The sequence below is a fragment of the Sebastes umbrosus genome, chromosome 7, assembly GCF_015220745.1.
Source record: "Sebastes umbrosus isolate fSebUmb1 chromosome 7, fSebUmb1.pri, whole genome shotgun sequence".
NCBI classification, from domain to species: domain Eukaryota; kingdom Metazoa; phylum Chordata; class Actinopteri; order Perciformes; family Sebastidae; genus Sebastes; species Sebastes umbrosus.
In genome coordinates, this window is record NC_051275.1 from 2,899,530 (window position 1) to 2,926,633 (window position 27,104).

Below are 27,104 nucleotides of genomic sequence, written 5' to 3' on the forward strand. Positions count from 1 at the left end.
GCCGAAACAAAAAATGCATGTAGGGATTTAAATATTATGATCTACACTTTTTATGATAACACAGAACTAATAATTTTATATTTTTTGTAATGATCAATAATATTGACCTCGTTGTTTGTGGTCTTTTTATTTACTTTACGATAACATCGGACATTCTCTGTCCACACAATCCGTTAAATACGGCCTTCTGTTACGTCATGTAAACAAACCACGTATCGATCAGCTGTTGGCTCAAGATCAAAACTGGAGACGTAATCACGTCAAAGACGGGTGATATTTGCTATCTTCCTACCTTTGTTGCCTACATTATAAACAGGAAACACTGGAAATAACATCATGACAGCAGGTAGGGAATCTTTCAGGTGATCCCCTTCCAGCCAGCTGCCACCTTGTTTAGGTTTTTGTAGAGAACTGAGGAGTTATCGTATAGATAACTCATCATGAATCAGCCGTTCCTCGTCCGTTGTGGGGCTTTCAACGTGAGCAACAGGAATAAATAGAAACAGGAGCAGTCCGACAAAAAGTTCAGCTCCAAACCCTGTCGCTCTGCACAGTGCTGTGTCGCTCACAGCCAGTTAGGACAGTTGAATTAGGACACTGTGTAATGTGTACACACAGCATCCCACTACAGTAGACCTCTCTGTGTTTTAACATAGGCCTATATGCTAAAGTTCATATTAGCAACACGGGGTAGCCTATAGGTCTGTAAACTAGCCTGTATGGCTCATCTCTGGTTTACTGTCAGGTTTTTGTGGTGTGTGTAAGTTTGGTTGCTATGGTAATTCTCGCGACATGCTATCACTAATTGGGCATATTAGTCGGGAATGCAGGAAAAGTGCCTGATTATAATTTTTTGTGTAAACAAAGTCTGTGTTGTACACATTACATTCCCTCCAGATTTTTTTTTTGTGAACCCCCGACCTTAAAAAGTGCCTCAAACTGTGCCTATGGTTCAAGATGCCGAATAGTGATAATGTCTGTATATGATGGTGTATTTACACTCGCAGACAAACAACTCCTTCCAGTTTTAGATTTGATTTTTATGCACAATAATGTATTTTACCTCTACATTTACTCCCTGGGATGAAATTGTTTCCAAACGAGAGGAGAATTGCTGCTACACTATTTCAATAACACGCACTTTGCGGCTCGCCTCAGCACGTCTCAACAATTGCTTGAAGAAAGCCCCCTGAATGGCCTGGAGAATTACCTGCCTTAGGAATTGCCATAGAAACCAGTCCAACCAGTCTAGCAACATGGCCATTTGAGCCCTATTACATCCCACTTTACTGTATGTCTATAATGAAGAGTTCAAGTGGACTGCGTGATGGAGGGATTTCTCTCTCCTGTGGGCTTCAGATGACATATAAGAGCAGCATCTTGTAGATGAGAGCTCGCTTCGCCAACTGCCACCAATCAGGGTTGTCAAGTGTGGCGTAATCACTTGAGAGGCACATTTTGTTTGCGACTGTTCAGGAAAAAAATATTTTGCATGAGATACCTTCAATATTTCACACCGTCATTGTTGTTAAGAATCAGCATGACTTAAAAAACATCCTGAAGAACAATGTGATTGCTCGGAAAGCACATTCCTGTAAGATGTTCATGCAAGAGACTCATGCAGTTAAATCGGCAATGTTATTGACAATAGTAGGGAATGCTACAAGTTAACATGGCAGCAACTATCTCTGTAGAGGCCTGTACTACGAAGCAGGTTCAACATACCCAGGGTATCTTCTCCTAATCTGGCTTCAATAACTCTAACAACCGTGATCGCGCTAAGCGGTCCTACGACGGTGGTCGACCCAGAGTTTCTCCATCTGGCTGTGAGCATGTTCACATGAAAGGGGGCGGTGTTTGTAGCATCTGACCAATCACAAGCATGGACAAGTTTACTGTCAGCAGAGCGGCACATTTTCCAAAGGAAGAGCGAACTATTATATTAGACAAATTCAGGGCTGGCTCCAGCCCTTTTGGTGCCCTATAGGCAAAATTTTGATTTGGACATCACATCATGATTTTCAGACAAAAATTAAGATTTTTATTTTCCCAAATACTTTTGTTTATTATATTATAAATAAACAACTGGTCCCTTGATATTGTTGGCTTAAAAGTGTTTAGTCAGTTTAACTACAGTTTACACTTTTATTAACAAAGAAGTGTGGCCGGGCAAAAAGTGTAAGAAAGAGAGTTTGTTCATTTGTTACCTCAATGCAGAAAATGAGGAGGGGCACCCACCTGCATTTTATTTTTATTATTATAACTATTATTATTATATAATATATATGATTATAATTATATATATATTTTTTAGGGGAACCAGCGCCCCCCAGAAGGTGGCGCCCTAGGCGACCGCCTATATGGCCTATGCCTTAAGCTGACCTTGGACAAATATGAAAAAGTTAAACACATAATCAGGCAAAAAGCAACACAAAAGCTGCCAAATGCAGAAAGGACAGCTGGCAAAAGAAAAAAAATTGCCGATGTGTGAATGCGTAAATTAACCGACTTATTCATTTCACAGAATACTCAAAAGTCAGATAAAGTCTAGATGGGGCAGTGATATATAAATAGATTTCAGAATAGAATGAATGAATACATTGTACTTCATTATGCCCTTAAGTGATGATGTAGCGGTTATGAGTATTTCAGCCTTCTTTCAGCTGCGTCCTCCGGCAGTGTGAAACAGATTTGGGAGCAAGTAAAAAAAACATTTGGACTGTAAATCGATTTAAATATTTAATCGCAATTAATTGCATGATTGTCCATTTTAATCGCAGACATGTTTTTTATCTGGTCAAAAATGGTCCTTAAAGGGAGATTTGTCAAATATTTAATACTCTTATCAAAACCTCATAGAAACCCTCACAGGTACTGCATTTAGCATAACAAATATGCTCAAATCATAACATGGCAAACTGCAGCCCAACAGGCAACAACAGCTGTCAGTGTGTCAGTGTGCTGACTTGACTATGACTTGCCCAAAACTGCATATGATAATGATAAAGTGGGTAGTCTGTAAAGGGGAGACTCGTTGGTACAAATAGAACCCATTTACATTCACATATCTTGAGGTCAGAGGTCAAGGGACCCCTTTGAAAATGGCCATGGCAGTTTTTCCTCGCCAAAATTTAGTGAATGTTTTGAGTGTTATTTAATCTCCTTCCCGACAAGCAAGGGATGACGTGACATGGTTGGTACCAATGGATTCCTTAGGTTTTATAGTTTCATATGATACCAGTATCTTCACTCTAGCTTTAAATCTGAGCCAACTTCAACCTAAAAATCGCAAGTTAACTTAAATAAATTAGTGGCGTTAAAACAAATTTGCGTTAACACGTTATTATCAAAATGGTAAACACTGACAGCATACAACCAGCTGTCCTTTCTGTATTTGCCAGTTTAAACTGTGTTGTTTTTAGTCTTAAACTTCTTCGTGTTTGTGAAATATTATATGATCCAAGCTCTGATTGGTCAGTAGGCGGTGCTTTTATACAAGTTGATCCCTTATCTCAAAAATAAACTCTTCCGGAGCAGGTTACCATGCCGATCTAGCCCAGTAAGAAGTGAACCACCGTCGTAGGACTGAAAACCCAGATTTAAACCTCACTAGTTACCGCGCTAACCCCTAATCCTGCTTCGTGGTACGGGCCTCTGGTTTCTCTACGATCAGGATTCATGCACACAAAGACGAGAAGAGGATGAAGTGTTTGCTGAAAAAACTGTTTAAAATCGCTTCTTGTTTGCCAGTGAGCCATATTTTACATGACATTTTCTCAAATAATAAAACACTTACATGGCTATTCTTAAGAGCGCTCGCAGTAATGGGCAGGCTAGATTTAGGTTTCATGGAGTCGAGAAGCGCACGCCTCTGCCACGAGTGCTGTAGAAATAATAGCCTGCAAATACCTCCGCCTCAATCAAACTCTCTGCAGAGCCACGAGTGGGGGGGAAATCAAAAGACGGCCAAGACTCAAGAGGAAGGTAGACAAGGGAACCATGTGGAGCACATAAAGGGAGGTCAGTACATGTGAAAGGGGGGTGAACGAGAGGAAGGAGTGCATCAGTCTGTGTACCTTGAGGCCAAAGTCTGAGGGGAAAGGCCTATAATGGCATGCGCTAGTGTGAGCTAGGCTGGATGGTTGCATACTCGACAAGGTCCCCAGGGCCAGTGTGAGCAGAGCTTCGTGGGCTGGGAGAAGAGGCCAAAGCTGCAGTATCCAGCTCCGCATACTGGACATCGCAGTCCTTGTGGCCAGAGTTCTGGAGACAAGAGAGGCGAAAGGTGTGTGAGGAGTGAGGCAGCCAAAAAATATGAGAGAGAGTGAGAGAGACAGATTGACTGAAGAGATAGAGAGAGAGAGAGACTGAAGATCTGATGGGAACATTTTGAGTTTGTGTGCAGCGGTGTTAGCGACACATTCTCATTCCCAGCTCGTCAAATACCAACGCTCGGTCAGTGCCCCTCGGCATCGGAGGCCAGCACACGGGGTACCCCTCTTGTGTTACTTTTGGACGGACCGGGGACAATGTGTCAACGTTACATGCATAATGTCCTTTCAAAATAAACTTCACATACGGGAAACGAACACCGGTTTCCTTGTTGAAAGTCTTGTTTGACTCATCCACCACTAACTCCCGCCTGCCTTTAGAGGATTTTTACGCTATTAATACTACGCCATTTGCTCCGACTGTCGATTAACGCCGCTCTGTATCGAAAACCGGCGCACAGGGTACCCCTTTTGTGTTACTTTTGGACGTACCGGGTACGGCTTTTACATACACTCATTACATGTATAGTGTCCTTTCAAAATAAACTCCCGTTTTCCCAGGAAGTTAGGTCAATGCAACACAACCACTTAGGTAGGTTTAGGAAACGGTCGTGGTTGACGTTAACTTCACTCATGTAGTGGGGCTGATGATGCCAACGACTCACGTGACTAATGACTCACGTGACTCACAGGACTGACGGTACCGACGAGTCACCTGACTACAGATTGACGTGACAAAATAAGTCAACGTTACTTTTATTTTCATACCGGACACAAACACCGGTTTCCTGGTTGAAAGTCTTGTGTTTGTTTGACCCATCCACCGCCCCTCCCACCCATCCATAGCGGGTTCTATTAATACCACGTCACTTGCTCCGACTGTCGGGTTTACATTGGAGTTAGTTGAAAGCCCGGTTTGTCACATACTGTTGCTAAAGGGTGCCTCCGTGTGCCTCCGTGTGCCGCTTTTCGATGCTGAGGGGTACTTACCAAACGGTGGGATTTGATGAGTTGGGGAGTGAGAACGTGTTGGTGTTAGAGAGCATGGCAAATGTGAAAGCAGCATGGAATATATAAATAAAATGTCAAGACTGAATGTGAAAAGGCCGACAAACAGATGGAGACGTCACACAGAAAACCATAACAGTCAGACAGAAATTAATATAAGACCATGAATAAAAGGTTAGAGACAAGGAAGGACTCAGACTTTGTTTACGTGCACATAATGACATTGTTCCATTATTTGGATTCAGAAAAGTAGTTCAATACAAGGGTTTGCATGTGCAACAGAAAGATGCTTTTATTCAGTAAAAAATGTGTTTATTTATGATTCTGTTGCTTCTCAGAAACATTGCAATGCTCAGAGTTGATGGGCATGAAAACCAGATTCATACAAAAACAAACGCTGTAACTGAACAAACCAGACACACATTGGGCATGTGTTGCAACTCTAGTGCTTGGATTATGGTCGACGCATGTCCACACAATCTTTCAGAAGAAACTAAAGCTATGAAGACAGTAATTTATTCTGATCACTGCATGAATTATGTCTGTAACCACAGTTACTGAGCTGCACACGGAGGTATTTACACAACCCGTAAGCACATTCATGGAGATGTTGGAAAAGGTTGCTTTAAAGCTGTAATATCAGCGTGCATGTAAACACAAGACAAAGACCTTCAGTGAACCGGCGTCCGATCACTGTGCACAAACAGTAATGATTGACCGACTGATTGACTCGATGAGCAATTGGCCAAGTGGATGATTGAGTAAATGATCTTAATGAGGTAATCAATAAATGACAATGACAGCTTTGCAGCGCTGTTTATCCAATTCCAAAAATACTTTTCAGAGTGTCTTCTGCTCTAGAAAGGAGATTCAAAGGCACTGGGTCAATACTAATCTGAACAAAAAAATGTATTTCAACACTTGCAAGACAAGTCTATGAACATACATTCTAATGTATGTACTGTAGTAAGTAAACAGGAAATGTTGATGGGCTTGAAAGACAAAATGAAATAGACAACAGGCTAACAGGACAATATTAAAGCAAACAAGCTTTGGATTTCCTTTTCTCCTTAAAGGTGCAATGTGTAAGATCTGGCCAGAATTTTAGTTTAAAACTAGGGCTGTCAAAGTTAACATGTTAAAAACCTGTTAAAAACAAATTTGTTTTAACGCCACTAATTTCTTTAACGCATTAACACAAGTTGGTACCAACCATGTCATACTATATTAGCATGTCGCGAAGGAGGCTAAATAACGCTCCAAACTTTTGCTAAATTTTAGCGAGGAAAAACTGACATTGCCATTTTGAAAGGGGACCCTTGACCTCTGACCTCCAGATATGTGAATGAAAATGGGTTCTATGGGTACCAACGAGTCTCCCCTTTACAGACATGCCCACTTTATGATAATCACATGCAGTTTAGGGCAAGTCATAGTCAAGTCAGCACACTGACACACTGACAGCTGTTGTTGCCTGTTGGGCTGCAGTTTGCCATGTTATGATTTGAGCATATTTTGTATGCTAAATGCAGTACCTGTGAGGGTTTCTGGACAATATTTGTAATTTTTTCGTGTTGTTAATGGATTTCCAATAATAAATATATACATACATTTGCATAAAGCAAGCATATATTGTCCACTCCCATGTTGATAAGAGTATTAAATACTTGACAAATCTCCCTTTAAGGTACATTTTGAACAGATAAAAAATGGGGGATTAATATTTTAATCAATTGACAGCCCTATTTAAACTTTAACTAACATTATCAACAGACTGTGAAGGGGTTACAGTGTTGACGTTATGTCAAAGACGTCTATGTATTGTATTGCAGAGATATCCAGTGAGATGAGCATGCTAACCAGCTAGCCCTGGCCCATCCAGTTTTGTAATACCACTTGTATCTGGAGAGGCGATAGTGAGTCACTGTATAGTGTCCAGTCTGCCCTCGGTCCAACATGAGAGGACGAAGAAGTAGAGCTGCCCCGAGGTCTTGTCAACTTAAACCTTGAACTTTATTAGTATCGTCATATACATACACTTACATGAAATTTGCATTTAACCCATCCTAAGCTTTCAGCAACTTGGGGTTCAGTGTCTCGCTCAAGGACGCCTCGACATGCAGACAGTTGACTGACTGTAAATGTTCTTTGTATGGACCTAGTGGTTGGGATGAAATGCTGTCCCGATTGATTGGAGCATGTGGTCAGATCTTACACATTGCACCTTTAAAGGTCCCATATTGTAAAAAGTGAGATTTTCAGGTCTTTCACATTATAAAGCAGGTTTAAGTGCTGTATAAATACTGTTAAACTATCAAAACGCTCAATATACGGAGAAATACACACAGCTCGTATTCAGAAACTGAGCGTTTGAAACAAGCTGTTAGGATTTCTGTCCATTTGTGATGTCACAAATATACAATATTTAGACCATTACACGGTTTTAAACGTAAACATTCTAAAAGTGTCCCAGTTTATTTCCTGTTGCAGTGTATGTTAATGACATCAGCTGACAAGAAGTAAACATGGACCCAAGTTGTTTCCTAGCAACGCAATTCCGTTGCAATTCCATTGAAATGCACTAAAACGGAGCGTCTCAGACAGAGGGTAAATACAGGTATATTCAGGCAGACTGTATGAGGAAAATAATGTCTTTTTTGAACATTACAAAATGTAAACATGTTCTAGTAGAAACACAAAACACAAGTATGAACCTGAAAATGAGCATAATATGGGACCTTTAAAAGTGATAATGGTTTTTAACTTAGTCAAAGAACTGAAAATGTGTTTATTCTGTGTTTATTTATTGTGAATAACTTGATTAGATTATTTTGAAGATGGATGTTAACATGGTGATGTACCGACTTGTCATTTTATGAAAAGCAAAACAAAGTGGTTCTTTCAGCACAGAGGAGGACAAATGGGAGTCAGACTGCACTGATGTTTGTATTACCAACACACTGGAATTAGAGATGAATGATGACAGGAATCAAACGATAACAGACAAATCTCCCAATTCAACCGGCAACATTTCGAGTTGAATAAAAAACTCCAGCATCGACTTTGTTGTATTTTTTCCATTCTGAGAGTGAAAAACGAGTCAGTGACTGGATCAAATGGTTGTGTCTCTCTCCTTTTAGTCTGCGTGCTACCTGGTAATGAAATCAATGGAGCAAAAGAGAGGGGGGTTATGTGAATTAAAGTAAATGCAAAGCAGAGATGTCAGCTGTCCTGTTTCTACCTAAACAACATCTCAGGATGGATGGTGGGGGGGGGGATGCAATGAGATATACCTGTTGTCCCCCCATTGCATCAGTGTACCTTATTTCCATCTGAGAAAGAATTACATAGAAATGATTGAAGCTTTTACAGAATTTCACGTTAATAATTGAAATCTGCTGTGCAATCTCTCCGCCATCGCACATTTCCCCACCACTCACACCCTGCACTCGCTGGATATTTAAATATCTGGAATATTTGTCATGACCGGAGTGCAATCAGGGGGAAAATTACAGCCACATCGCATTCAAAATTGGCAGATAGTGTTTTGCCCCGAGAGAATCATCATTAGTAACACTCGACGCTCAGCAGTCAATGCATGTCTCTCACAAATAGTGTTTTGAAAAGCTCACTGATACCCCGTTCATCTTGAGAGCAGCCCCTAAACTTCAATTTAAGCGGAATGTTATCAGAGATAAGAAATAAATCTAAGAAAGAATTTACCCTCTGTGTCCCACGATTATCAGAATGAAACATCCGGTTCCTTCGAGTATAGGATTGAAGATGATAGTTTAATATCCTTGAATAACTACACAGAAAATCAAAATCAATTCGTCTGGGGGGAAAAACCTTGATAGTAATTGAGTTATCCCTGCAAATTTGGTTTGAGACAAGACGAGTCATTTAAAAAGCACACCATAAATGCAAAGCAGTCATTTTAAAAAAGCTTGGCTGACAGGGTAATATATGAAAACTCAAAACGCATGGTTAATCAAGAGCATCAGTAAAACAGTTATGGAACATTTAAGTGATGTTTAACAGGAAGTTTTGCATCAGTTTAATACTAAAGAAAAGTAACTTTTACTAAACACTGCAGACAGCAGTAAGCTTTAAGCCAGTTTAAGGTATTCAACGGACCAGCATCAATCACATTATTCACTGTAACAGAAGACCTGACTGGCTAGGTTGCCTTGTAAGTTAAATTAACTAAATACTTGGTTCACTTCTTTGATCACTTGCTGAAATGTAAAATTTACAAAACTGCTGTTGAGAAAATAAGATAAGATAAACTCATGCCCGGAACACACAGGGAATGTCAGGAGCGCATGCGTGGCGTGGCTGCATGATTCAAGCGTCGGGTGTTCACACCTGCTGCGTGTCAGCTGCCTGTCAGCTGCCTGTCTGCTGCGTTTCTGCTGCTGCTGTCAGCCCTTTCTTTCTACATAGAGTTTGCCTTGTAATGGCCATTTAATTGCATTATAAATGTAATTTATATTTATTTTAGACAGAGAAAGGTTAAGAAGGTTAAGTCAGTGAAGCTAACGTTAACCACGACCGTGTTGTCTAAACCTAACTTCCTGTGAAAACGAAAGTTTATTTTGAAAGGACACTGTATGTATCAATCGTATATTGACACGCCATCCCCGGTCCGTCCAAAACTAACCCAAGAGGGGTACCCCGTGCGTCGGTCTCCGATGCCGAGGGGCACCGACCTAGCGGGGGTATTTGAGGAGTTGAGAGTGAGAATGTGTTGTAAGAAGAGGCAGAATAGGGAACCTGTGTGGGTTAATAGGTGTCAAACTATGAGGAAGACCTCACTTCAGAGTGAGGAACATATTTATTCTGAGTTAAAAATACTTAATTTACAGTTTTTTGGACTTTATTAACACTTGCACTTTTGTGTTTAATTAAGTGGGTATTAAGTATTTAAGGGAGAATTTGTATTCTTGTTGTACTATACCACCTTATACTGAGCAAAGCATATTGAGATCGTAAATCATGTACAATAAACAGTAATTAGGAGGTTATTGAGAGAAAATTCTGAGTTAATGGCCTAGTAGTTATAGAATATGGTCATTCAGAATAAGGCATTAAAAAGTGCTTTATGTTGACTAATAAAGAGCCAATGTCTTACTAATATGCATGCTAATAAGCAACTAGTTCATGGAGAATATTTGTACCTTAGCATAAAGTGTTACCATCTTTATTTTTCTTATTGACAACAAATCCCATGAAAAGACCAAAACCAACAGTGTGTTAGTCAGTCTTTCAATATTTTCGGTAATGCAGTCTGTGGATTTCAGCTCCAAGCTCATTGCATCCTACTGAGGACGTACGCCTTTGACATTATAGGTCACAAATTAGTAGTTTAAAAACCCTGTAGTTTATAGATAAAGAGTAGGAAATAGAGGAACTTTGTTGGGGTACTATTTTCAGCGGTGGATGAATACACATTTATGGCTCTGGCAGCAGGAACTGTCTAACTGCAATTTTCTTGACTTGCAAAATTATGTTTTAAATTGATAAACATCATATGTGTGATTTATGGTGCAGAAAATATAAAAAAAAAATGTCTCTCACTGTACCATTCTTATTTTTTCCGAAATAAGGTCCCATGGTGGTCCATTGGAAGGGGAGGGACTAGTGATGTGAGTTCTGGCTCTTTTTAGTGAGCCAGATCATTTGGCTCAGCTCACCAAGAAGAGCCGGTTCTTTCGGCTCCCAAACGGCTCTTCGTTTTACCATTTCTGCCTTTAACAATTCAGCAAAATTTAGCACAGTTTCTACCTATGATTAGTATGTGTGCACATATATCACTTAAATTATTCAATATAATTATACTAAACCTTATAATTTCCAGAATACCATAATTTGATATGCTGCTTCGTTTCCGACTGTCACTCATCTTGTCTGCTATTCGCGCACCGCACTCCTCTCTCTCTCTTTCTCTCCTCCTCTCCCTCTTGCTCTGTACCTGTAGACCGTCAGCGCGCCGCGCACCCCCGCCCCTCCCTGCTTGATGGTATGATCCTTGTCTGTCACCACCTGATTGGTCGCACGCAGGTCATTAACACAACGTTCAGTTACAACAGTCAGTGCATGGAGTGCCCTTGGCGCCGAGAAGATCGTCTTATCATTCTGCCTTGACCTAATAAAAAAAAAAAAAAAGTCTCTCGGACGGGAGCCGGCTCCCATCGTTCACTTAAAAGAGCCGGCTCGTTCGCTTCCGACACATCATTAGGAGGGACTTCGCCTCTCTACTATATCAGCTTTTGGATACACAGACAATACTGCACTTGTTAGGATCAATTCATTGGTGTTTTTTTACCTTTTCATGGGATTTGTTGACAATAAGAAAAACACAGAAGGTATTGAACTTATGACAGTAACTTCTGAGATGGTTTTAACGCCAGAAACGCCGACGGGTCAAATTTACCTGTGGCTGTTTTTCAATTGTATGTACTTATATAAATAAAATATTCAAGTCCCCCAGACTGTGATATTTCCTAGTGTGTTATGTAGCACCCCCTATTGTTTAAAATTGTAATGATAAATCCAGATTTTTTTAGAAGAATGTCCATTTATACCTATAAGCGCCAGCGGGTAAATGCAGTCACTTTCAGGCTGTTTCTATGTTGCTATGGCGATGTCTTTTGTCTACTACCATACGTAATAGAGCTGAGTCATAACTCATAGGCTAACCTTCACTATGGACAAGAGAAAAGAGATTTATGAATGTACATCAGACTTGCTCAATGCATTGAGTGAAAAAGTAATCTCTATAAACAGATTGTGCAGTCACATTTGGAATCTGTAGGCAACAGGATGATATTTTGATACCAAAGGCATAGTAGTACGAGTAGTATTGACCAATCACGTTAGAGCGGGTTAAATGCACGTAAGCAGTCTGTGTAGAGAGGAAAATATGCGGAACTGCAATCTGGGAACCCACCGGCTATCGTCTGAAAATGATTTCGCTTTTTATTGGTTTCAAATTAGCTTACAAACTGGCTACTGTCCGGTTGTACACGCCGTCTCTCAACTCCAGTCTCACGTCTCAGGTTGCTTATCGGACTGTAAACAATAAGCTTGGCCCCGGATATCCTCTGGCTACACCAGAACCCCAGAAATATAGCCCCTGCCCCTAGAGGCTCATCCTTGTCAGACTTCTAGCCGATGGCTTCTGAGATTGGTGAAGAAGAGTCTGATGGTGGGAGGTTTCAGGACTGATGGTATGTGTCCACATCCTCCGTCCTTTTCACGCTCCCCACTCATTGTATGTAAGCTGCCTTGCAATGCATTCTGGTAGTGTGGCGGTGCGATTCAAGAGACGGACCGTCACGTCGACCGCTCCTCATTTGCATAAAGTTGAGGTCCAGGCTATTTTATGCGAATCACGGGCGTCCGACGCGACCCGAGAAACTTTTAGACTAAGCAGTGTCGATCTAAAAGAAGCCAGATTCACCAACCGCACGGCTTATTTCTTGCCTCAAATGTTTTCAGAAACACATTTCAGTGAACTATTTTCGTTATGTAAGAGAAGAAGGTTTCCAAACGAGCCGCAATGTTGGTTCCGGTTTGAAAGCCGGGAGCAGCAGCCCACGAGGGAAAGCGTCTGTCCAATCAGGTGCCTGGTGCCTTGAGTCTAGTGGCAGCCCATCGAGCGTCCAATGCTGGGAAGCGAGGCGATCCCTATCGATCGACTTATAGCACTTTTAACCTTGTACTTTCAAAATCAATGCATTGATTTTACCTGTTGGCGGCTTTAGGTATACAGCAACCCCTGGCGGTTCTATGCATTATTTAGAAATCTTGATTGTAAACTAACAAATATAATGACTATTAAAAGATAAATTAATTTCACAAAACTGATCAAGAGATTTTACAGCGTATGCAGAGGTACAAGGTGTTGATAGCAAATGCTGTAATCCAGATTAGCACCCACATGTTATTGTCATCAGTTTCTGCTCATCAGCTTCTTGGAAGTTGCACTTTCCCGTCTCCACCGACAGCAGGTGTTTGTTTGTTTGTTCCGGGCAACATGACACTCCTTGCCTTAGCAATACAGGTAGTACTGGTAATACTAATTTAAAGCACACCGTTTGATGCTGCATTATATGGCTGCTGCAGCAAGCGTTCACAGCTGGAAGGATTTTTTTTTTTTTCTGCACAGACACACACACAACACACACAGGTTTACACATGCCAACACATTGTCTAAAAAAAGTCCAAACGAGTTTTATCTTCTTTAACTCAAAGCCAAGACTCCAGCCAAAGCACACAAAGCCCCCGAAAACACTCTAGCATCTGTGCCACTGAGGGAGGCTCATCACAGTTAGCACAGGCATCTGATACAACAAGGCAAACACTTCATAGTCAACAGTTAACACTCAGGGTGCAATGATATACTGTCGAGCATCGCGCTGCATTTCGTCGGCACACGGTTGCCATGCAAACACACAAGTAATTACGAGGGATTAGAGGAAGTGGAGGGGGAGGTGAGGCAGAGGGCAGAGCGGCTGATGAGTGTTGGGGTCAGAACATGAAATAGTCCACACACACACACACACACACACACACACACAGAGACAGGACGTCGGCTAGCCCAGGTTTAGATAGAAGGTGCTGATATAAGTGATGACAGAAGGAGCTTAGTCAAAGCCCCCAACTGGGTTTACTGGTCAGCAACACCAGATCCTCAGTGACAATCATGAAGCATCACAGCACTGCATTTCATTTGCAAATCAATTCTGAAATACCTCCAAAGCATAATGATGGAAGAGAAAAGTTGGCCCTTTCACCAGTAATCACTACTGGACGCAGGTTGCGACCCCTTCATAGGAGAAGCTCCTTTGAACCCGCTCATGGCATGATCACTACTCACCGGCTTATCAGTGAAGGGGGTCGACTCAGAGGGCGCCATGTCGTAATAAGGAGGCTGAAGAGGAAGCTTCTGCATTTCCTCGTCCTTGTCGAGATGAACCACCTACAGGAAACACCGAGAGCTCAGCAAGTGTCACAATGAGCTCCAAAAGTACACAAACAATGTAGATCAACCAGGGACGATTCTAGGATCAGCCCCCCCTAATGACAATGTGACATCTGTACAGTAAAGGGCATAGTTTTCGATTCAACATTGGGGGGGGGAACATATTAAATAAAATTTCACTTCATTTCCTGCATTATGATGAATTTTTATGCACACATTTCTGCCTTTTCTGCATCAAATTATGTTGGAAATGTCTATTTATGTAAAAGAAAACACAAAATTCAGGCACCAGGTGACAATTCAAAATATAATGGCATATAATGAAGGCTCTCAGTCATTCTGTATCACTTTCAAATATGTATTCTCCTGTAGATAAACTGTTTTCATTTAATGTTATCCCTTTATAACCTATATCTATGGTAATAACGACCAATTTGACCCAACGTTCTCTGTCAGAGCATTCGGCAGTTTTATTAACAACGTTTGAACTTGTTTTTAATCTGCGCCATCCATGGATGTATTAAAGGTCCCATATTGTAAAAAGTAAGATTTGCATGTCTTTTATATTATAAAGCAGGTTTAAGTGCTTTATAAATACTGTGAAAGTATCGAAGCGCTCAATATACAGAGAAATACACACAGCCTGTATTCAGAAATTGAGCGTTTGAAACAAGCCGTTAGGATTTCTGTCCATTTGTGATGTCACAAATGGACAAATGTGAACATTCTAAATGTTTCCCAGTTTATTCCTGGTTGCAGTGTATGTTAATGACATCAGCTGACAGGAAGTAAACATGGACCAAACTGCCAGGCAAACAATTCCGTTGCAATTCCGTTGAAATGCACTAAAACGGAGCGTTTCAGACAGAGGGTAAATACAGGTATATTCCAGCAGACAGTATGAGGAAAATAAAAGTTTTTTGGAACATTACAGATGTAAACATGTTCTAGTAAAAACACAAAATACAAGTATGAACCTGAAAATGAGCATTCCCAGTGTAAGTCTATGGGAAAAAGCCTCTTTGGGCCCAATGGCATCACATGACGGACACGGAAGTTGTAGTTCCGCCGTTTGGCCACCACGAAAATTAGCTTCAAAGCCCGGCGCTCTTCTTGGGGGCTTGGAGCCATCATGAAATTCAATACCTACTTCTTCTTCTTTGGTTTTACTGGCGGACTACCAACGTTAAAGGTTCATGCCGCCACCTACTGTACCAGAGTGTGTAAGATCATGCCTTTATAGAGAATACTGGATATTAAACCTGTTTAAATAAAGCTCTTTGAACGTGTAATTGTTGTTTCCCTGTCTCTTACAACTCTAACTAATCTAAAAATGATTTCAAAAAATAATAATAATAGGCCTTATAATTAACCCTCTGAGACCTATATAGACCCATGTTCGTCTATGACAAGATGAGATGCTGCTCAGCACTGTGTGTCAAGTTGTTGTACATCTTGATCATTCATACATCAGAAATAAACATGACTGACTGAATGAATGAATAAATTAAAGGGCTTAGAATAATGTGATGGAAGTATATGATGGCCATTCTCATGCTCTCATAAGTTGTTGCAGCAATTTTATAGGTTGCATGGTTTTTGCCCCAAACTGCATGTGTTTATCATAAAGTGGGCATGTCTGTAAAGGAGAGACTCGTGGGTACCCATAGAACCAATTTTCACCCAGATATCTTTAGGTCAGAGGTCAAGGGACCCCTTTGAATATGGCCATGCCAGTTTTCCTCTCACCAAAATTTAACTTCATTTAGTCTCCATCCCAACAAGCTAGCATAACATGGTTGTTACCAATGGATTCCTTAGGTTTTGTAGTATTCTTTAGGGGTGCTGACGTGAAATGTAGATGTGCTTGAGCACTCCTAAAAAGAGTCGAAAATTGACACTGAGGTTAACCAGTTTATACTGGAGCAGCTCCCCAATTATCACCAAGGTTAACTCTGCCATTAGCCCATTGCTGAAAACTATGTTGCATAAACATTAGTTCAGAGCTGCAGCACTCCAGCAGCAGAATATTATGTTGAAAGTTGTTTTTTTTACTTCATTTGCTCACATTTGTTTTAATGAGCAGAAACAAAAATGTGAAATCTGACAAGGAATGCATTTTGACAGCAGTTTGAACTTTAAGTCGCTCTGCTGAACTCTACATGTGCATCAAAGTTATTTTGTCAAATTAATCACTTCCATATCACACAAAAGGTATGATGCAAACTTCAGAAATAGTGGAGCAGAAATGTAAAGCTGCCAGAGCTGGCTGTGCTACTCAGCCTCTGAAGGAAAGAACAGCAGGCGAATTTAATTCATACATGAAGGTGACATATGATTACAAAACAGATACGCTGCAGATTAATTACGGCTACGGCAAACACAGGTTGTCAATATATGGACAGAGCTCCTTGAAACCACCTTTGTTATGTTAATGTTAATTTCTTTTTACAGTAAAAACTAAGCATGGAAATATGAACTATTTTCAACAGCATCACAAACTGGATGCCCTGACTCGTTTACTTTGCAGGTTTCTTTTAATGGTTTGATGCCTCTGAACTGAAATGTTGAAATTTGGACTCATCCGCCAGCAAAAGACGCCTTTGAATGGAGCTTTTCTACTACTGTGACTTGGCTTTGTCATATTCCAGAGGAATATCTGCTCAGTGTTTGAGGATTTAAAACTGGACTGCAGATAGTTTTACATTAAAAAAAGCGAGAAAAAAAAAACTCTTTGATGTGTCAAATGTGTGTTATGTGTTCTCTGTACAAAACTAAGCGATATGCTTATAAAAGATACACAGGCTACTATTTCACTCAAAACATTTTCAAAGTGTTGAACATTACAACAAACAGGAGGTCTAAACTTTTTTATTTTTATATTTGGAAAACCTTGTGAATTCAAAGCAGAAATGACACCTCAAGTCAACTTCATACTACATTAGATTTGCAGAGGATAATGTTCATGATAATATAATCCATAACAAGATCATTTCGCCACATTACTTAATGAACTTTTTGTGCATTGTTGTATTGAAATCAGTGTTTGAGTAATGTTCATTTTCTTTAATTTCATAATGAAGAGGTTATTGCATATTGTTTGTATGAATGGCAAACTATCTAACATCTAATGTTCTAACTCACACAGGCTCCGCCCTCTACTAGACTCTATGGGTAATACCAAAGAGAGTCTATAACAAGGATGATGCATTACAAGCTCTGCCATTATTATGAAATGCATTTATACATTATACATTCATAAACATTTCCTGTCTCCTAAGTGGGCGTGGGTGTGGTCATGGTGTGTTCGCCTCCCCCGATCCCTCCCACCTCGTTTGGAAGTGTTATGAACGTCATATGAAGACTGGGTTATATTTGCATAATGTATTCATATTTTCTTTTGCTAACATTAGATATTTACACAGCTAAGAGACATATTTAGCATTCCGAAAATGAGTTAGCTAGGGCGTTTGCGAACGTTGGTTGCCAGATCTCGCGAGAGTGTGTTGCTGAGACAGGGAAAGGTCTCGAACAAAGTGAATTTTCTCCTGATTTGTCTGTCTGAAAAATGCCATTTTATTGTCAGAATGTTCGGAAGATTGTGAAAAATGCGTCCAATATTTACTTTGGTGACTATAAAGTCAAATAATCAGTCATCATCTGTGTTCACGTTCACTTCTCCCATCGGAGTTGACGGGCTCAAGACCTGCCGCTAGTCTCCTAAAGGGGCGGGGCAGCGGAGAAACCAACATGACACAGATACAGGAAACTGATTCTCATTACACCTTCTCCTTTCTGAACTATCTCTGCTAATACTCTCCTCCAATCACGAGCATGCATTCGCCCACTGAAAATTTGCTTAAGCGTAGCAATCAGGACGTGCCTACCTGAATACCCCACAGTATATAAGGCCGTGCATACAGCTCTCTGTCATACTTTTCTCTTCTTTTCTTTTCTCCTCAATGAACAGCGATGTGCCCACTAAACCTATAGTCGGACAGGATCAGTGTGGTTGGGTCGATGTTGTGGCACAGCAGGGCGTGCATTCATCTGGCTCCACCCACTGTACCCACAGTAAAGGCAAAGAACGTATATTGCCAAGAAGTGAAAGTCAATTGTTCATTCCATTGTAACGTCAGCGCCCAGCAGCAAAGCAACGCTTCTGCCATTTTGGACTGAAAGCGATTACAGGACGCCAGTAAAACTTCCGTCTAAAAAGTGCCATACAAAAATTAATCAAAATTATTTGCATTCTATTGTCATATTCTATCAAAATGGCCCAATATAATAAGCATTTTCAGTCCAAAATGGCGGCAGCGGCTGTTGTCAGAAAAAAGCGCCAGTCTCTTTGCTTCTATACTCTGTGGTAGAGGGCAGAGTTAGATTGAAGGTTACGATATTGTAACCCTAGTTCTATAAGCACAGAGGGAGTCCTCTACCAAGGGTGGCCGTGTCGCTCCCGCGCCACTCGCTGAAGAGGGTGTAGGATAGTGGACAGTGATGTGTGCTGCTGTTGGGTTCAAACAGTATTCGGGTAGGCACTTCCGGATTGGCCTGGCTACAATTACGTAAACTTTCAGTGGGCGAATGTGTGTTCATGATTGGAGGAGAGTATTACCTACAGTCCAGTAGAGGGCTCCGCCCGTGCTTATAGAGCTAGGGTTACAATATCGTAACCTTCATTATTCCTAGTGATGATAAAAGAAAACTCTTTATGTTAGAGAGCAGAGCACATTAGAAAAGAAGGGTGAAGATAATGGAACCAATCCCATTTCACTTTATATATATACAGTCTCAAAACAACATGAGTCACACCATGAAGCTACACTTAGACAATTTTTGCAACCCAAGGATCATATTTTTGAAAGAGGCATGAAATAAAAGAGATGATTCATGACAGCTGACAAAGGATGTTTTTTTCACCGTTCAGCAGACTAGTTGGGGGCTGAGCCATATACTGTATCTCTATGTAGGTTCTCACTCTGAAATTCAAGATGCAGATATTAGGTTTTGTGCAGCATAAAGGAAGCAGCATATCAGGGAGGGCAAAGTGCTCCTCTATAGTTTTCCTTCAACAGGTTGCCAGTTTTAAACTTTCGGCGCAGCGTGCTCCTAATTGATCTGCCAAACTCTGTCATAATCACAATGCAAAGTTTGACGCCGCTGACAGGGGGAGTACATTTAAAGGTTTTTTTTTAAGGTGGGATATTCACAGCAGGCTCGAGGCACCTTTCACGACATGGAGGAATTAATTAATTTCAAAATGGCAAATGAGCACTCACAAAACCTCCATTAAGCATTTGTCAGACCACCGCATTGCACAATGAAAAGAAATAAAAGTGAGTGAAAGAAATCAAAGTCGTCCAGAACAATGAAGTTATCAACGCAATAAATGTGAGATTCATATAATAGATGTTGAACAATGTGTTTCCTTCACACACTTCTGTGCTGTCGAGGGGATCAAAAGGCTGCCTAATGCCGTTTGATCCCCATTTTTCTTACACTAAAAACAAACAGCTGTTGAATTTCAGTCACTTGGTTGAGCTTTTCCGTTCATATTAGTGTACATCAAAAGGCAAAGAATCTAATAGCTGAGTGGTCGAACGGTGAGCTGAGCACCAGAATTCACATGCAATTAGCCGGAGGAGATGTTTGTTCGGAGCATAAAGACGTCGGCCTCCTGGAAGCCTGTCGTCTGTTTGGCTCTTGGAGTCCATCTCACAGCAACACACATCGAGTGTTGTGCTGTAACGGGCGCAGATGTTGATGCTTCGGCTGCGCTGCCAGTTTCGCTCTGTGCATTGGTGCAATGATAAAACCATGATGCTGCCAATTTCTTCAGGCCAGCCGAGTCACCTAGCAACCTATTCTGAAATAAAGCTGTAATATCCAACTTTTTCAGGGTCCAATTTCAGGAATAGGATATACTGAATTACCCATTACCTTGTCTGTGTCTGTGTGGCGCTTTATTTGTGATCCAAACTTCATCCTAAAATTGTGTTTTCATCGATGTTCGGGGTGTTTTGGACTGAGGGCTGAGCTGAGGGTCTAGCAGCCACAGCAATAACAAAACTTATCAGAAAACAGGACGGGAAGAATATTGAGTATGTTTTTTTGGTAAATTTAATGAGTTCATGAATTATCTATCGCTATTTCTTGATTTTAAACAACTAATTGACATACATACATTATTATAAAGATGTGTCAGGGAAGACTACAGTTACTCTCTTGAGTGAGCAAACCTGGTCAGGCTGTTCCCATACACCGTCCATAGCTATATCTACAAAAAGTGAATGCAATGTAATTTGTATATGTCACACAAAATCAATTCATATGTAATCCACATAATTGTGAACCAGGAAGTGAGGAAAAGAGCGACAAATGCCGCATAGGGAGGAGGTCATGGTGGATTGGTAGGTCAAAAGACACAGGCCTTTCACCTAGGAGACTTGTGTTCGTGTCCCGTGTGAAACCAGATGAACGTTGATTTATTTGTCACGTAACTTCTGTACTTAAAGGTCCCATATCATGATCATTTTCAGGTTCATACGTGTATTTTATGTTTCTACTAGAACATGTTTACATGCTGTAATGTTCAAATAAACCTTTATGTTTCTCATAATAGTCTGCCTGAATATACCTGTATTTACTTTCTGTCTGAAACTCTCCATTTTACTGAATTTCAACGGAATTGCGTTGCCTGGCAACAGTTTGGGTCCATGTTTACTTCCTGTCAGCTGATGTCGTTCACATACACTGCAGCAGGAAATAAACTGGGACACATTTAGAATGCTTACGTTTGAAACTGTGGAACGGTCTAAATATTGTAGATTTGTGACATTACAAATGGAAAAAAAAACCTGATAGCTTGTTTCAAAAGCACAGTTTTTGAATACGGGCTGTGGGTTTTTCTCTGTGGATTGAGCATTTTTATACTTTCACAGTATTTATACAGCACTTAAACCTGCTTTATGATATAAAAGACATGAAAATCTCACTTTTTACAATATGGGACCTTTAAGTTACGTAATTTCTGGTGTTATTTGAACCCAAACCACGATCTTTTCCTAATCCTAACTAAGTGGTTTTGTCACAGAACTTCCATACATAAGTTACACTACTTCCAGTAAGGCGTAATCACTTTCGGCGTGGCGTAACTTTCATGATCTTTTCCTAATGCCGGGTACACACTACACAAGAATCAAGCTGATTTTGGTTTATTTAACATGACTCCATGACTTCATCCATCCATCCTTCGTGAATTTTCAGTACAAAGTAAAAACAAACATCGCTAATTCTTCCTGCCCATCATCCGCCATGTTTGTTTACACTAAAGTCACGTTTGATCGCAGGATATTTTGCGAGAATTCTGTTTTTTTTAGTGGGGACTCTTGTTGTTCATGAATGGAATATGTTAGTGTGTGTTGTGCTGTTTTGGCCAAATTGTTGCTCTCCACACATTATAGGAACAAAACTCTTAAATTGAACATAACATGTCGTTATATGTGGGGTCTGATTTGAAAAATATTTTAGTGTGGGACAGCCTAAAACCTAAATAAGTAATTTTGTTGCCTAAACCTAACCAGGTTGTTTCCTGTTAAGACGGAAGTTTACTTTGAAAAGACATGGGCAGAAATTCGACGCTGGACATTCATAGGAAAACGCGCAAAAAATGAGGAATACATTTAAGATATCATACGAACAGTTGACCTGGTACTGTGTGGTAACTTTGTGTCTTTTTTAGTCTTCAAAAAAGTAAGAAAATAAAGTCCAGTAAATCAGTCCACAAAGCAGCTCACGAACATTGTGAACAATAAATAGAACTGTATTATTATTACACATTGCCTGGCAGCTCTACAGATGCTGATTAGCTCAGTGTCATTTAAAGAAGCAGCTCATCAAGATGATTGACATGTTTTTGGGGGCAGGAACTTGTCCAACTGAAGGGAGTAAGGCGAGATTAGAAGACACTGATTTCTGGTTGATGATTTAAAGTTGATGCTCTGACCCTAAACCACCTATTTTTATTTTGGATCATTGGAAACTGCTCTGTCATTGAAACAGATGTCGAATGAATGTTGAAGGTGAAGCCATTGCTGTGTCATGGCCTGCTGTGCAGAATGAATAACAGCCACAAATACTGAGAAACCTGAAAGCTTGAACCTTAAAAAGGATTTGGTCGTTAATTTAATACATATATTTTGCTCTGCAGATGCCTCCTTGTATAACTTATTGTTTATGCATCAGTGATTATTGCTCATCCATGCGCGCTTCACCCATCGTGTCATGAACCTGCTGTGATATTTCCTTCTTTTGCTTACTTTTATTTTTCCGAGCTTGCTGAGCGTGCAGCTTCTTTTAAAGCAACTACAGCCATAAAATTGAACACATTAAATCTGTCTAAGTGTCTATTACGGCCTCATCTGTCCACTAATCATCAGTGAGTGTGGCATTAGGTGCCTTGCTCAAGTATTCCTCTGCAGTAGTTGTGTAGGGAGGAGAGCACATTACTTTCTCTTCTCTTCATTACCTGTGCTGCCCAGATGTCCAGGAGTTTGACCTTGGAGCTATAAAGAGTCATAAAGTTTGGATTTAAAACCTCAGCAGTGCTGATACACGGTGGCCAACTCGGCCATAATAATTCTTTTTTTCCACTTTATCTCCCCAATTTGGGATCGGCAATTATATTGTACCTCAGTCCTTGACTAAAGGTCTGAGAAAGCTCACTGCGGCCTCTGTGGACTCATGTGCACCGTACCCAACCTTTGATATATTGCCCTTGTTTGTTTGTGATATGGACAAAACTGCAGCACGCACACTGGGAAGGTTGATGCAAAACCTGGAAAATCTAGGGATCACTTTATATGGTACTAATTCGGTGCTATTTAAATAGCCTAATGCAATATAAAGATTGCGTTGTCCTGCATGTTTGACAAAATAATATTGTTTTGTATGGCCACCATCTGATTAAAACTGTTGACAGGGAGCCAGTTATTAAAGGAGCTGTGTTGAGTTGGTGCGACCATCCAAGTGTTGTTTCAAATTTCATGAGTGGGGCTTGGGAATATGTTTTGACCCAGTTCAAGAGGCTTGCGTCAGGTTAAGCTGCAGTTTTGTAATTGTGGTGGAACACACAAGCAGACTGGTGAAAAGCAATGCAGTTGGCTTAACTCCACTGTAGGGAGCCATGTGACTCCTCCAAGACACACAAACTGAGTTCCATGCTACAGATTCATTGTGTAGATTATACAATACATAGGAATCTTTACAGTACACTGCTATGTATAAGAAATCAACACACTTGAGTGTCATATAATAATGATTTAATATGCCTGCCATGCCACCCGATTTGACTGTTATCAGGCCATTAAAGAGGCGTTGTTGTTCACTATGAGCACCATAGATGTAGGTCAGTAGGGGCCTACTACGCCTGCGTGAAAGTGAAACTTCAAAGCAACACATAATTACACGTTGTGAAACTGAATGAAACATAACATTTATAATATATATACTGTGTATATATATATATATATATATAAATATAAAACAACTTCTTTAGGTTTAGACAACAAAAGCACTTAGTTAAAGGTCCCACATTATTAAAAAAAGTGAGATTTTCATGTTTCTTTATTATAAAGCAGGCTTAAGTCGTATATAAATACTGTGAAGTATAGAAAGGCTCAATCCACAGGGAAATACACGCAGCCCGTATTCAGAAACTCTGCATTTGAAACAAGCTGTCAGGATTTCTGTCCATTTGTGATGTCACAAAACTACAATATTTAGACCCTTTACACAGATTTAAACGTAAACACTCTAAATGTGTCCCAGTTTATTCCTTGTTGCAGTATATTTGAATGTCATCAGCTGACAGGAAGTACATGTGTAGTACAGTGTATTAATGTACAGTGTATTAATTTTCCAGAGCAGTTTCATCACCATCCACAACTCAAAAATCCACCATATTTAGTATATGCTGTCTGTTCAGATTAAAGTCTATTGAGTTCTGTCACTTTTCCACTGTGAACACACTTCAAACCAGCTTTGAATGAAGTATGGACTTTGGGACTTGGCGATAGGGTTACCGGCTTCGTCTAACCTACCAGGAAGGAACTTCACCAGGAGGATGTAACACGCATGTTGTTCATGCCACCACCCCAGCCTCTGCATGTCTGTATAACGCAACTACCACTGCTGAGGATTGAACGCGGGTCTGTGCAGTGGGGCTGAGTGTTTGGCCTCTTTGCCCCAGATCAGTGATCTGAGAAAATTGTAGAAATAGTAGATTCTCCTCACTAATCCACTCCATGTTGACATTTCAGTTTGTCTCTAGTTAATAATAAAGCTGCTCATTCAAATTATGAAAACATATTTCGGGGTTCACAAAACAAAACACTGCTGTGAAACGAAGCTGTTTATCAGACTTGAATGGTATTTTCAGTAATAATCTGTACCACCCCTCTAATAAGGTCCAAATACAATACAATGAATCAATTAGACATATGCTGCATATACTCAATAGGACCCACAATCCCAGTCGCACAACAGCTCATGAAATAGTCACAAAATTGAATGTATTGATTTGTGTACATAGACGTGACGGTCAGCACGAAATCAATTTGTATACAATCCACATAATTGTGAACCAGGAAGTATAGAGAGCGGTGAATGCCACGTAGGGAGGTTTGGGTGGATGAGTGAGTCAATCAAAAAGATACAGCACTTCCGGTGGTATTTTAACCTAAACCACGATCTTTTGCTAAAGCTAACTAAGTAGTTTTGTTGCCTTAGCCTAACCAAGTTGATCTTTTCCTAAGCTTAACTATTTTGAAAACACTGGAGCAGAAATCAACAAGTGTGTCACGTGTTGCCGGACATTCGTAGGAAAACTCACAAAAAACACGTTATTGAAAGTCGTGCTGAACGTCATGAAAAAAAAGGGAAATTCATGTCTACGTACTTGAATCAAATGGATTAAATTTAGTGACTATTTCACAAACTGCCATGAGACTTGTTGGACACACGGGCTGAATATAATAATACCACTTGCACAATCCAGAAATAAAACTGGCTCCCCAGCACCAACAACAAGGTACTTTTTAATATTTATGCGGCAGTGAGAGGTCAGTATTCATGTGTCAAAGATGAACCACTTACCATTACTTTACTCATCAAGAGGGAAATTAATTAGCAAGAGATTGGTAATTACGTTACATGTTACCGGCTTCATTTGGAGGAGACATTTCTATATTTAGATATTCAAGCACTCTGAGCTAATTGTGCTGCAACTGGATTGTTGAAGGAACTCTGTGACAGGCGCCAGTCCAGAGTAGAGGATGAGAAACACACTGACAGTTTTATGAGATGAGAAATGAGGAAAAAATAACCTCCTGTCACTAAACTGACATTTCACTGGATTCCCATAAATACCTCTCGAAAAACCAACTACAAAGTGATATTGAGTAAAATCACTTTTCAAGAATAAAAACAAAAAAGATAAAGCTCTGCCACATATATTATAAGAGCTGTGTCATGAGCATAATTGTGCATGTTCTGACTTGTACATTTTTTTAAATATATTTTGGCTTGAATTGGCAACGTTTCACTCACAAAATGTGGCAGAAATGTGAGACAGAAACGTAGGAAAGTTCTCAGACTTTGTGTCAGATCAGCCAGAGAGGACAAGAATAAGAAAAGAGGAGGAGGAGGAGGAGGAGGAGGCTCTTACCTGGATGTCATCGGATGTCAAGTGTCCCTTCATGTCGCTGTTCTTCTTTTTGGGCGGAGGCGGGGCTGGTTTGTGGGCGGGTGGGAGGTCGGTCCTGTTAAGAGAGTGAAAAGATAACATGACACTCGGCACAGTGAGGGATCTCCACTCTTTACGTCCCTCACCTTCTACACCACTCTATAATGAGAAGTCCTGCCTGCACTTGCCTTGTTCACTCTTTCCTTGGATTTTGATAGAGCCCGTGTTGGCGGCTTTGTTGCGGCGGCAGCCATTCCCCCTGCCCTTTCAAAGGCTCTCGCTGGAGAGACACTGTGCTAATGAGAGTGGGCTGTAATTGGACACTGAGGTGAGGAGATAGGGATGGAGGGAGTATAGGGGGGCAGGGAGAAGGGCATGTGTGAGTCAAGTCCTCAGGGGTGGATGGAGCCTCATCTAGAGTGCCACGTGGACAAACACCCTGCCTACTGCTGCAGCCACTGTTTGTTTGACATGTCCTGAGCTGTGACTCAGAGAGCTCAGCAGGCAGCTCCACCTTTCCCTGGATCCCTGGCACCAACATCCCCAAACCCCCCCCTCCCCCCCTCCCCTCTGTTGACACACCTAGGGAAGAACAAAGCCTCAACACCTGTACTCATTTACCAGCCCAGTCGCACAGCGGTTTGTGAAATAGTCACAAAATTGAATGTATTGATTTGTGTACATGGACACAAATTTCACATTTTTGTCGTGATGGTGCAGCACAAAATCAATTTGTATATAATCCATGTAAAATTGTGAACTGGAAAGTATAGAGAGCTGCGAACGGTCGGGGTGGATGTGTGGGTCAAAAAACACAGGACTTTCACCCAGGAGTGTTCGTGCCCCGTGTGAAACCACAAGTCAAAGTTGATTTATTTGTCCCATAACTTCCGTGCTAAGTAGTTTGTTTGCCCCAGCCTAACCAAGTCGATCTTTTCCCTAAACCTAACTAAGTAGTTTGTTGCCTAAGCCCAACCAAGTCGATCTTTTCCTAAACCTAACTAAGTAGTTTGTTTGCCTCAGCCTAACCAAGATGATCTATTCCTAAGCCTAACTAGGTAGTTTTATTTTGAAAAGACTGGGGCGGAAA

General features: G+C 40.7%; 1 protein-coding gene across 2 annotated transcripts in view; it reads right to left on the reverse strand.

Annotated features, from left to right (window-relative positions):
* Window positions 1–27,104, reverse strand: part of nectin1b (nectin cell adhesion molecule 1b) — a 241,540-nt gene that overhangs the window by 22,763 nt on the left and 191,673 nt on the right. Inside the window, exons 7-9 of one of the 2 annotated variants that reach the window (XM_037776021.1) lie at window positions 25,997–26,090; window positions 14,164–14,265; window positions 4,076–4,263 (exon numbers count right to left, since the gene is read on the reverse strand). In XM_037776021.1, coding sequence (XP_037631949.1) covers window positions 4,120–4,263; window positions 14,164–14,265; window positions 25,997–26,090 — 340 coding nt within the window. In that variant the 3' untranslated portion in view covers window positions 4,076–4,119. Of the gene's footprint in view, window positions 1–4,075; window positions 4,264–14,163; window positions 14,266–25,996; window positions 26,091–27,104 lie in introns of those variants that run through there. The other variant, XM_037776019.1, reaches the window with a different exon arrangement.